General features: G+C 33.4%; 3 protein-coding genes across 5 annotated transcripts; 1 reads left to right on the top strand and 2 right to left on the bottom strand.

Annotated features, from left to right (window-relative positions):
* Nucleotides 1-5: 5 nt before the first annotated feature.
* Nucleotides 6-3,079, bottom strand: LOC123683322. Its single transcript, XM_045622284.1, has 6 exons — nt 2,844-3,079; nt 2,492-2,673; nt 2,251-2,427; nt 1,592-1,776; nt 322-1,538; nt 6-213 (listed from the first exon to the last, which is right to left on the bottom strand). The coding sequence occupies exons 1-6, from the start codon at nt 2,923-2,925 to the stop codon at nt 53-55; spliced, it is 2,004 nt and encodes a 667-aa protein (XP_045478240.1). The 5' UTR covers nt 2,926-3,079; the 3' UTR covers nt 6-52.
* On the bottom strand, nt 3,015-4,450 carry LOC123683329 (high mobility group protein B3-like). Its single transcript, XM_045622301.1, has 4 exons — nt 4,208-4,450; nt 3,961-4,151; nt 3,657-3,907; nt 3,015-3,592 (listed from the first exon to the last, which is right to left on the bottom strand). Exons 1-4 carry the CDS (start codon nt 4,339-4,341, stop codon nt 3,518-3,520), a joined length of 651 nt encoding a protein of 216 aa, XP_045478257.1. The 5' UTR covers nt 4,342-4,450; the 3' UTR covers nt 3,015-3,517.
* Nucleotides 4,451-4,646: 196 nt separating this feature from the next.
* Nucleotides 4,647-9,485, top strand: LOC123683323. 3 transcript variants are annotated; one of them, XM_045622285.1, is made up of 10 exons: nt 4,647-5,169; nt 5,234-5,325; nt 5,690-5,799; nt 6,036-6,290; nt 7,112-7,238; nt 7,313-7,468; nt 7,524-7,859; nt 7,919-8,107; nt 8,476-8,532; nt 8,981-9,485. In XM_045622285.1, exons 1-10 carry the CDS (start codon nt 5,091-5,093, stop codon nt 9,215-9,217), a joined length of 1,638 nt encoding a protein of 545 aa, XP_045478241.1. In that variant the 5' UTR covers nt 4,647-5,090; the 3' UTR covers nt 9,218-9,485. The 3 variants fall into 3 exon arrangements, with proteins under 3 accessions (XP_045478241.1, XP_045478243.1, XP_045478242.1); XM_045622287.1 differs by lacking the exon at nt 8,476-8,532; XM_045622286.1 differs by lacking the exon at nt 8,476-8,532 and having other exon boundaries at nt 7,919-8,119.
* The last annotated feature ends 2,486 nt before the right edge of the window (nt 9,486-11,971 follow it).

Here is an 11,971-nt window from a genome sequence, read left to right as displayed (position 1 = left end):
ATTCATCCAGTAGTATTTATTTATTTGAAATCTTTGTTGCTGGAACCTTTTTTCATTTGGTTAACTGGGGATAAGATGAAGTATATTGAGCTAGTTCCTCGATGTGCTCGACAAAATTTCTAGCCAATAAAACATGATTTGGTACCAAGCGGGTATCACACATGACAGCCAATTTTACATGGTCAGCATACTCATTGAAACACACAGAAATACCTAAAAACAGTGAAAGGTCAGTACTGCATTGAACTATGAGAAATCAACTCCTTTACATGAATATTCATGTTATTTTTTTTATAAATTATCAAAAAGAAGATAGCTTACATGTATTTGCTTGTGGGGGTCTGAAATATATTGCACTTTCTACCTCTTGGCCCCATAGAGTTCTCTGAGTGACATTGGGATGCCTACTGGACATTTCAGTAACAGATATGGCAAATTTCCTCGATAAATACCTCAGATAAACAATAAGGAGAATAGATGGCAAAACTTCGGTTAAAATCCCGTACTTGGTTTGCAATATCGTCAAAAAGTAAGACAACTGCTGTTTCTCCAAACTCTCGTTTAACCTATTCTTAATTTTAACTAAATTTTCAATCAAGGTATCTCCCTTTGCATTGTTCAAAATTGGCAAACCCATGAATAATATACCGGAGCAGGAGTCTTCTGGCCTTATATTCACCCCAGTAGCAAATATGTAATTCGAATTGATATTCCTCAAAAATATAGCAATTTCTTCTGGAATTACATGATCCGTTTGGTTGAGGTATTTCGAAAGGTTCTTGCTGAAGGACGCCAACATTATTTCTAACTCTGAAACCCCGAAACTTTTCGAAATCGCCTGTAGATGATTATATTTTATTGGTTCAGACCAAGCAACGCATTTTCTACCACTTAAAGTGACCGTTTGAAGGTATTCCTTCTGGCACAAAATATGCGATATTATATTTTTCGGGGCGTAGAAGATTATTCTAGCTAGATCGATAAACTCAAACAGGGCACCATAAAGTAGTGGCGCGTAAGTTTTAACAACACCCACAAAGGCTTTTGTATTGCTGCAATACCCGTAAAGAATACATTGGTACAAGGCAAAAACCTCCGAAACGAAGATGGAAGGTAAAGAAATTGGTAACGAAATACAAAGAGTCCAAAATAATTTCAAATAAAATTTAAACAGATTTCTTGGATCTAACGTGATCAGAATCGAAACGAAGAAAGTTGAAAGAGTCAATTGTCTTTTATTTTTCTCCTTTTCGATTGTGTACGAAACGAAAGTGAGCCTGGAACGAATATCAGGTCTGATAACTCTCATTCCACGTCTGATTTCTTTTATTATCGCTATAAAGGTAACCAGCATTATTCCCAGAAACTGGGTGAAACTTGGATTGTCCTTAAGCAAGGCTACATTTTCCAAAGGATCGTAATTCGACAAAAATTCGTTCCAAAAATTTGTCAATTCTGTTACGAGATGTTCTACAAGCATTGGAGTTGACTCCGGCTTCCGGAAGATGTCATTCAACGGACTCTTGCAGACAAAAAATCTGAAAGAATTCAAATCAAATTCCTCATATAACAATCCAAACTTGATACATACCCTGTACTTGGCTTGGTTGGTGGAATAAGAGGAAGAAGATCTCCAATGTTGAGATTTTCATTGAGGAGGATATGGTGCAATTTTAAAAGAATGTAGTGATGATCGTCTAAAGTTGGAATGATTATCAAGTGCCATGGAGAACAGTTGGGAGGTAAATATTTCGAGACTATGTCACTAACATATTCCTGTAAAAAATAAAAACAGAGTTCAATGATGTTCCAAAGACTTCCTCTTTGGTCGCTCAAACCAGTTGATTTCTTAATTTTTATAATTTTCTTCACATGGATAAGCAGAATAAATAAGAGCGGTCCAAGGACAGAGTCCTGCGGAACTCCTAATTCAATTTTACATGTAATTAGATATGTTGTGAGGATTTTTTGTGAACAGGAATCACTGAAACCATTATCAACAAAGTAGGAAATTCACAATTATTAATCGTAACATTTGAAATTAAACAATGTGGACTTTGAAATCTTAATCATTCAAATTGAACACATACTACCTCATGTATACATACATCATGTTTATTGCGGATGATGATATCAGTTCTGTCCCACAAATTCAGTGCTGATAAGCACTCCAAAATATCTCGTAAATAATGACATCAGCATGCATTCATCATGATTCTTAGTAAGAGAAAACAAGCTTGCTATATTTACCTGAATATTGAACTCTGATATGGGTCGATTCTTGAAGATACCGGTTGAAACAGACAGGTTTTTCTCAATGTCGAATTGCACATTTTTCCAAGCGTATTGCCCACATTTGGTTACAAGTGCTTGATGCAGCCTGGGAAAGCTCAGTTTACCATTTTTGCTTTTTCGGTTCACTACTTCCTAATAAAAAAGGGACCTATGGAGTGAAAACTGTGAATTGGAGAATAACTATGAGATTTCTCACTTGTAAGTGTCGTATAACAGCTTGAGGTTGGGCGGGACCCTTAACTCGCAAGAGTATAGCACCAATGCCTTGGTTTCTGTGAGTATCTAGGAGGCTCCTTACAGTTGTAGTTCTTATAAATTCCAATTCCGGATATATCATTGATATCAGTCCAAACCATAGTGAAAGAAATAATTGACTGACTAAAAGGAAAAAAAAAAAATCCAATTGCTATTCAACACAGGCTGAATGTTTAGGAATTGCTAGGTTAAATCAAAATGTTTCAACCATTTTTTCTGGAAACACTAAGACAATAAAATTGTTTTTTTCTATAATCTCATTATCTAGCCACATTTTACTTAATTCAACTCACCTATAAACTTGAAGAATAACAATGGCACAACAGCAAATAACACAAACACAAACAAAGTACCACTGATCAAAAAACTGAACATGTTCTTAAAAAAATTGATCAAATTTGCAGGGAATCAGGCAAGAACATATTAGTCAGAAATCAAGAAAAACAATAAAAATAAAAGATCAATCATGTTGTAATCCCTGTTTATTCACAATTAAACATTATCATAGTGTACGACACAGATGGTGATGTAATGAATGATCATCTAATGCACTGACCTATGAACCTAAAAGAAGTATTTATATACAGCTGTTCGTAAACAATTCTTATAAATAAAAATCATTGGTAATTAGTAAAAATGTAAAAGATTAAAAATGGACTCATTAAATGGGTCTCCAAAACAATTGAACCTTCAATTAGATAAATCGTCAATAGCAACATTGACTAAGGTATAATAGAATTCAGATAACAGATCTTGTCTGTTTCTAGAAGATAAGCTCATGTCAATAATTATATTGAAATATTCACTGCAAACAATAGGAGAATGTATTGTCTACTATCATTTATCATCAATAAAACGATGAACTCTTATCTTCCTTTTTGAAAAAGGGGGTCAGTCATTTTGTTCTGATTTGTTGATGTACTTTTCAGAATTATTTCTGCTCATTTTTTAAATTTGACTACTTCCATTAATTTTTCATTCTATATTCAGTCATTTCAGCAGCATATTTTTCTTTTGATTTTTCATACATATCAACATACACCTAAAATCAATTAATACAATTAGTACTTAACCCAAAACTGAAAATTTGATATTATTTTACTTACCCTCTTATCGTTTACAGATAAAGTTTTCCACCTAAGTGCCAATTGTCTGGTTAATTCTTGTTTTGATGGTTCAGCTTCGCCAGGTTTCAGGTTCGAGTTCAATTCCTCCATCAGAATTGGCCTCTGCTCTTGACAAAATTGGAAAAAGGGGTTGGAAGGTCTTTTGGGAGCATTTGGATCTTTTTCAGTTTTTACTGATTTCCGTTTTACAGACTTTCTATTTTTGGATTTCTCCGGTTTTTCTTCATAATCTACAATGTAAGGGTTTACAAGTTGAACAAACATCTATTTCTAACTAATTTACCATCAAACTTCTCTTCTTTTATCTTATCAGCTTTAACAGGAAGACTTGGTTTGCCAGTATGAAATTCTTCCTTAACAATGTCTGTATTAGGAATCAACGACCAATCTTCTCCATAATGTTGCAACAGCCTGTTTTTGAAAAATTTCACTTCTTTATGTCTCTTTTTCACTATCTTTGACACTTCTTGTATTCTACAAGAAATAAATTAGTTCGTGTTTCCAGTAAATATAAATATTATAATATGTACCTGAATACTAGAATTTCATTGGATTTCTGAATCTCCGCACATTCCTCCAGTAACAACTTGTATTTCTTATAATACACATCATGTTCATTGTTGTCTTCGAATAAAACATCATTTTCCGATTCATCAGATATCATTTTGGAGAAAAATCCATAACATGAACAAATATTTTAAATATTTTTATTTTTGTTTACAAATCATATAACCTCAAAACGTCCAAGCTGTCAAATGCTAGGGTAGGCAACCGAATAAATTATGAATTGCGAAAATTCATTACCAAATATATTCATTACGTAATTGCATAATTGTATTAGTAATATTGTATATTTCGACGATTCTGATGTGAAACTTTGATAAAAAATTAGATTAGACCAATTAAGAAATGATTTAATTGCTTAATCTTTTCGTATATCCGTTTAATTTTTCACAATGAAACTACAAGTATTTCCAACGTTTTTGCAGGTTTATGCGTTACATTTCACTGAGAATGCAATATAATTTGAATCTAAATATAAATTCAACTACAACCAGGTGAAATATTTCAGTATGCAGCAGAACTCCAAACTATTTTGAAATAGAGAAGAGTTTTGTATTTATACTGACGTGTTTTTATATCTCAAAATTGGCAAATAGAGCTGCATACTCCGGTAATGTGCAAAATCATCCAATTTTCATCTCACGGTTGAGTCACTACGGATTTTTAGTTGAGTCATTCTCAAAAGTGCGCAATTTTCGTGGTAAATTGAAATAACGATCGTTTCATAATTTTTTGTGGTGTCTAAGTTGGTAACCCACGCCTGATCAAGTTTGACAGTTCATCTAAATAATATTTGGAAAATTCTCGAAATTTTAAAACGTTGGGAAGAAACTGTCCAAAATTTTCAAAATGGAAAAACACAAGGTGGAACTCTACATCTACGATCTCTCCATGGGAATGGCCAGAACTATGGCCCCCATGTTCATAGGTTCGTAGTGATTTTGAAAAATGGTCCTTCGACAAAAAATTAATGTCGAAATTATATATTACAGGTAAATCTTTGGAAGGCATCTGGCATACATCTATCGTTGTTTTTGGACGAGAGCACTTGTTCAATTCCAGTGGCGTGGAAAGTTGTGCACCTGTAAGTATTTCTTCCAAAAAAAAAAAATCAGTCTTAATGAACATACTCAATTTGGTGCTTAGACCTCTCCTTTGAGGATAGCTTCAGAATAAAGTGAGGAAATGGAGAGGGCTTTATTTGACTCATCAATTGTGTAGGCATTTCTACGTTGGAATTAGAATTTCTAAAATTAAACATGTTCTATTTTTGATTCGAGTGTTGTATTGCCTAATTCTCTATGCATTCAGCTTTGGAATTGTAAAGTTGATATTTTTAATGTCGTCTTGAAATTGAGATTTGGTAGGTTTCACTTTAAAGGCAGAAAAGTAATATTAAAAACAATCTATTTTGAAGGAGAGTGCAGTTTATGAATGTATTTTTCCAGGCAAGTACTCATCTAGGAAGACCACTACGTGTGGAAGTTTTAGGATATACAGAAGTGCCATATCAAGTATTCTCAGAATACCTAGACAGCTTGAGTGAATCCACATTTGCGTAAGTCTCAAAACAATATCCCGTCTCTAACCTTAATAGACTAATATTTTTTAAGGACGGCTATTTTATTCTAATATCTTTTGAGTGCCTTGAATTTCAATTTGACTTACCCACAGTGTATTTATTTTTTCCAATCAATCATAGTTGTTGTGATAGCTTTACTTTATTCTCACCAAGATATTTTTGAGCTGAAAAAAAAATTGTGTTGAAATTTACTCCATTATTTATTTTTGCAGGGGATCCAAATACAGCCTCTTCACACACAATTGTAACAATTTCACTGAAGAAGTAGCTCAGTTCTTAGTTGGAAAAAGTATTCCTCAGTATATTCTCGATCTACCCAAAGAAGTATTGAATTCCAATCTACCTCCAGCCTTATTGAACCTTCTGAATCAGTTGGAGAAAGGAGCACACGTTGGTTCCTCTAGTCAAAGTACTAAGGAAGGTAGTCCTGATTATCAGCAGTTACAGTCGCAAATAGAAGAAGCAAGGTTAGGGTCGAAAAATATTGAGAAAGTTTCAGGCGAAAATAAGAAGCTTTCCAATTGAATTACTTTTGAATTTTTAGCTTGAACCAAAAGAAAAGTGGATAAAAAAGTATTAAATGATAGTTTAAAATCGAAATATCTTCCATCTAAAATATTACCTGATTGTAAGATAGTTTATAGAAATTTGCTTCCACTTTTCTCAATACCAATTTTGCTTACAGTTTTGTTGTTTGGATGTTTTTAACCCATTGTTTATTGCTGTTACTGATTAAAACTACAGCTATAAAATTTGGATGAACAGAAACTGTCTTTTATTTGTCTATTTTTCGTTTATTTTTAACTGTTTGAAATAATGTAATTCGTGAAATTTTATAGAAATGAGGTGTTGTAGTGGAAACAGCAATAATATCAAAGTTTGCTTAAAATTGTAATAATCCAGTTTTTCAACATTTTCAGAATATTTTTGCCTGTAGCAAGCTATTGTGATAGAGCAAATTTCCTAGCTAATTGATAATTTCCAAATTATACTTATTACCAATTTTCCAAGTTGAACAAATGCTTTAGATTAAAAAGTTGTAGATATAATTTCATTGTACAAATAACTTTTAAAATGTTTAAATAAAGTTTAAGTGAGTTGAAAGTTTTTTATTAACTTTTTTATTTGTTCAACATAAGTTTTTCCGAATATTTCAATGGTATATCGACAATTGGTGTGTGTTCAAGCTTTCACCTGAATATAATTAATCGAATTAACAATGAAAAAGCTACTTACTCATCACAAAGCATTGAAGCAGGTCAATACAAATAAAAAAAATTCCTTATAGGTATCACTCTTTGTTACTAGAACTGAGGAGAAAAAGATTAACTCAAAAATTCTTTAAAAGGGAAAGAAAGAAGGCTAAAGAAAGTGAAAGAAGACGTAGGGCGGGCGAAGGAACTGAACAAGACACAGTGAGTTTTGATAACACCTGAAAAACTAAAAATAACTTGATAAATGTTGTGAAATTCGGTATTCTTATCCTCAGGAGAACACAATGAGTGACGCAGAACTAGTTAATGGTAATAAGATTCCCGCACCTTCAGCGGAACAACTTTTAGCTTTGGAAGAGGAAGAGAGACTAGAAGAGGAAAAACAGCAGATAGACAAAAACCCTCCAATCGTTTTTAGCGATGCAATCGATGTGAGTCAATATAAATTCAGACTTGAAGAACCGTTTTTAACATTTGATCCGATAGGTTAAAGCCGAGTTTGATGCACTGATCAATCTCATTGACGGTAAAATATCCACCGTTGAACAAGGATGTATGGAGGAATTATCAGTTTATATGCTTGAGGGGGAAGGTTGTTGGGCACTCAGTGATAACTTCTTAACGTTCGTAGGAAGACTCTTTTCCGATGCAGTTTTCCCTGTTGAAGCCAGGGTTAGGATGATAAATATCCTAGCTGCTGGAGCTCTAAAGAGCGACATAATCCTTCTTTTACATCAAGACAGGAGGGACCATGTCCTCATGAACTACGCCTTCGGTATAGATAGGCTCACCCTGGATGAACAGCAGGCTCTCAGTCTCCTTGTGAGTATTGGTATTACTGTTGTTGTTTCAGTAAATACAAGATGAGTGTCCAATTTCAGATCTGCAACTTGTTTTCAAACTTGAGCGCCTCTGAGTGGCTCCTGTATATATCGGAGTGGAACCTCAACGGTCAGCAGACCAGCAACCTCAGAGTCACTACCAAGGTCAGCGTTCACTGCTTGCTGTCCGACGATAAAGTGTTGCAAGATAGAGGAACTGCTATCATCCACAACTTGGGTTGTAAGGAGGTAAAAACAGTGGTCCGTATCAATGTATATCAGGTTAAGAGTGTCGAAGAGTTCAAACTAATCCCAGAATCTTATTAAATTTTTTTTTGTTAATTTTCTAATATTCAAAGCTGGAAAGGACGCATTTTATTGGATAAAAAGTAATAATTACTTCAGCTACCTTTTAAGCTGCTATCAAAAATCGAAAGGAATGAATTTGTTTCAAAAAAGTCTTCCATAACACGCGTTTAGAAAAAATACACAAAAAATGTTGCAGATTTATCTAGGTTTCAAGATTTTGCCATTGAAAAATTTCGACAATGAGATTCAAGTTTGTGTATTACTGAACAACTGAACAAGTTACTCCCTTTTCATTTTATTTTTTTCAGAAGTTGTTCAAAAATATAAGGATTCGTCAACTTTTGCCCAAAGGTTGTTTATCCAAGGTAGCTTTGTTGTGGTCTGGCTCCTTTTTTGGATGTTGTTGTTTTAGCACAGATATTAGTATCTTAGACATATATCATGTGAATTCTTTGTCAGGAAATTCGAGAATCATCTTAATATCATTTTATTTTTGTGCAATTGAAAAATTCATCATAATTAACAAAAAGGACACAAAAAAAACCTTAAAACATAGAAGTTTAATACTCTTGAAAGCTGTGTAATATATGAATATTTTCAGTTTCACAAGCTGCAAAAATTTACTGAATAATTATCCACTAAAAAAATAACAATCACGATAATATCGCTTCTTTCGATACTAATAGGAAATACGTTTTATGCTTTTGCTCTTGTAAAAATTGAAGTTATGATCTATTCATGTAATTTCAATTTTTAATGGGGTTTTTTTATTTTTATACAGTTGAAATAAATTAATTCTTGTTATATTGACAGGTATTTGATGATGTCGCAGTAGAGTTAGCTATGGCAGTATTGCAATTCTTCAACGTCAAACCATCAGAAGAACATCTCTTCAGATGCATGAAAGCCTTAGCAAAGTTTTCTCAAGTATCAAGGCAAGAAGTGCCACAGCTAATCCAAATGATTGGACCTGACCCTAAAACCTTCTCCGGTACAAGTGAAAGAGTTGACCAGCAGATAGCCGAAATAGGTGGAGGAAGAAGAAACTAAAACGATATGTACGAACTGAACGAAGCTAATGAGAAATTTCACCTGGTGATTCTAAAATATAAGCTCTAAAAAATACTTGTTTTTTATTATTGGCATTTATATATTGAAATTTTGGACGAGTTTTATCAATTCATCTTTTAACTATTTCTACCATTAACTTTCTTCCTGACGATAATGTTTAAATTGTCTCTAATGTAAATTTTTTTTACGTTTGGCATTTGTAAGATATTATGGTTTTTCAATTGGGTCAATAAAGGATTCAACAGTTTATTTTATTTCTTTTATGCAGTGAAGTAAACTTATTCACTTCTTTGTGTGTCTGCAAATCCTTATAACAACCTTAACTTCCATACTTCTCATCAGTTTCAATGGACTTTGGTATAGGTATCCTGTTTGGACCGAAGATGATCCTTTTTCACCTTTTTGAGATGTAGAGTGCGTCTTATTGAGCATACGCAAACGTGAAAATCACAGGAAGTCTATATTATTATATTTCGTTCCACTACACTGATTTTGATGAGATTGGCTGGATTCAGGAAGGGACATAAATTGTTTCATAGAGATAAGAATTTCTCGGAGAAATTGTTGTTAGTGACAACCGAGAACACGTAGACATGAAGTGCTTGCGAACTTCACCATTTTTATAGTGAATTTTAATAATTTCAATGCGTCGATGTTGAAGTATGTATCGTTCCATTTTTAGTAATGGCGTAGTTTTATTCGTCATATGTCAAAAGTTGACAGCTTCAAAAGTGACAGCTGCCCAAATGGCGGGCTATTCAAAATGAAACTTTAAATTGGAAAACCCTATAGAAGTCGAATTATTAGGAGAAAAAAACATCAAGGGATAATTTGAGGTTTTTGACGACGAAAAAAGTTTTGGAATTAAGATATATGAATGACCCTTCAGTAATTACCTCAAAAATCGACCAAATTTGAAATTTTCAAATATCTGGTATTGTCAGTCACACATTTCCTCTACGGAACGTAGTTTTTCATTACCAGTCGAATATTGCTGACCCCAGCAGAGCAACAGATTGTGAAAATTCGTCGAAACAAAGTCCGTCATCATTTTTCCCGAGTAATCTTGAGAGCTCATAAAATTTTCGAAGCGATAAAACGAAAAGAGCTGCCTCTGGAATAAAGGGAGCTTTTAATTTCGCATGGAAAAATCCGTTCGGTTCTTTCAGGAGGACCTATTGGAAGTCGTAAAAGTTGGATTTACGAGAATGCCCCAGATAAAATAGTGAGTTAATAGATCCTTTCGGACATTATTCTAATTCAATTTTAAGAGTATTCATCGTTCGTATCTCCGGATGAGTACAAGGATTTAATAACTATCTAGACGATGAAGGAGGGCACTTGATGTTTCCATCGTTAATTAGATATCGGGAAAGATAGGGTTTTCCTGGAAAGTTTGACGGGAAACTGGGGATATTCTGGTGGGAGGATTGAGTGTTTGGACGGAGGATTTATTAGGTTTCACTTGGAAAATTGATCTTAGAGGAATTGGGGAATTGATAGTTCGAAGAAACATAGTTGCTTATGAGTGTGTTTACTTTTTCATCTCTAAGTACGTGAGGAAGTTTTGGTATATATGGAAGAGGCATATCAATTATTCGCAGAATGCACCGACAGCTTGAGTGAATCCACATTTGTGTAAGTCTTAAAACAATATCCTGCCTCTAACCTTAATAGACTAATTTTTTTTTAAGGACGGCTCTTTTATTCTAATATCTTTTGAGTGCCTTGAATTTTAATTGGACTTACCCACAGTGTATTTATTTTTTCCAATCAATCATAATTGTTGTGATAGCTTTACTTCAATCTCACCAAGATATTTTTGAGCTGAAAAAAAAAATTGTGTTGAAATTTACTCCACTATTTATTTTTGCAGGGTATTCAAATACAGCCTCCTCACACACAATTGTAACAATTTCACTGAAGAAGTAGCTCAGTTCTTAGTTGGAAAAAGTATACTTCAGTATATTCTCGATCTACCCAAAGAAGTATTGAATTCCAATCTACCTCCAGCCCTATTGAACCTTCTGAATCAGTTGGAGAAAGGAGCACACGTTGGTTCCTCTAGTCAAAGTACTAAGGAAGGTAGTCCTGATTATCAGCAGTTACAGTCGCAAATAGAAGAAGCAAGGTTAGGGTCGAAAAATATTGAGAAAGTTTCAGGCGAAAATAAGAAGCTTTCCAATTGAATTACTTTTGAATTTTTAGCTTGAACGGAAAGAAAAGTGGATAAAAAAGTATTGAATGATAGTTAAAAATCGAAATATCTTCCATCTAAAATATTATCTGATTGTAAGATAATTTATAGAAATTTGCTTCCACTTTTCTCAATACCAATTTTGCTTACAGTTTTGTTGTTTGGATGTTTTTAACCCATTGTTTATTGCTGTTACTGATTAAAACTACAGCTATAAAATTTGGATGAACAGAAACTGTCTTTTATTTGTCTATTTTTCGTTTATTTTTAACTGTTTGAAATAATGTAATTCGTGAAATTTTATAGAAATGAGGTGTTGTAGTGGAAACAGCTATAATATCAAAGTTTGCTTAAAATTGTAATAATCCAGTTTTTCAACATTTTCAGGATATTTTTGCCTGTAGCAAGCTATTGTGATAGAGCAAATTTCCTAGCTAATTGATAATTTCCGAATTATACAGCATCCCAAATAGTACATCATACATAGGAAAAAGTTAAGCTATCCACATAGTAAAACACTTAAAAATTAACGCAAA

Source organism: Harmonia axyridis, chromosome 6, assembly GCF_914767665.1.
Source record: "Harmonia axyridis chromosome 6, icHarAxyr1.1, whole genome shotgun sequence".
Taxonomy (NCBI): domain Eukaryota; kingdom Metazoa; phylum Arthropoda; class Insecta; order Coleoptera; family Coccinellidae; genus Harmonia; species Harmonia axyridis.
Note: the sequence above shows the minus strand (reverse complement) of the source record. Positions and strands in the feature narration are given on the sequence as shown.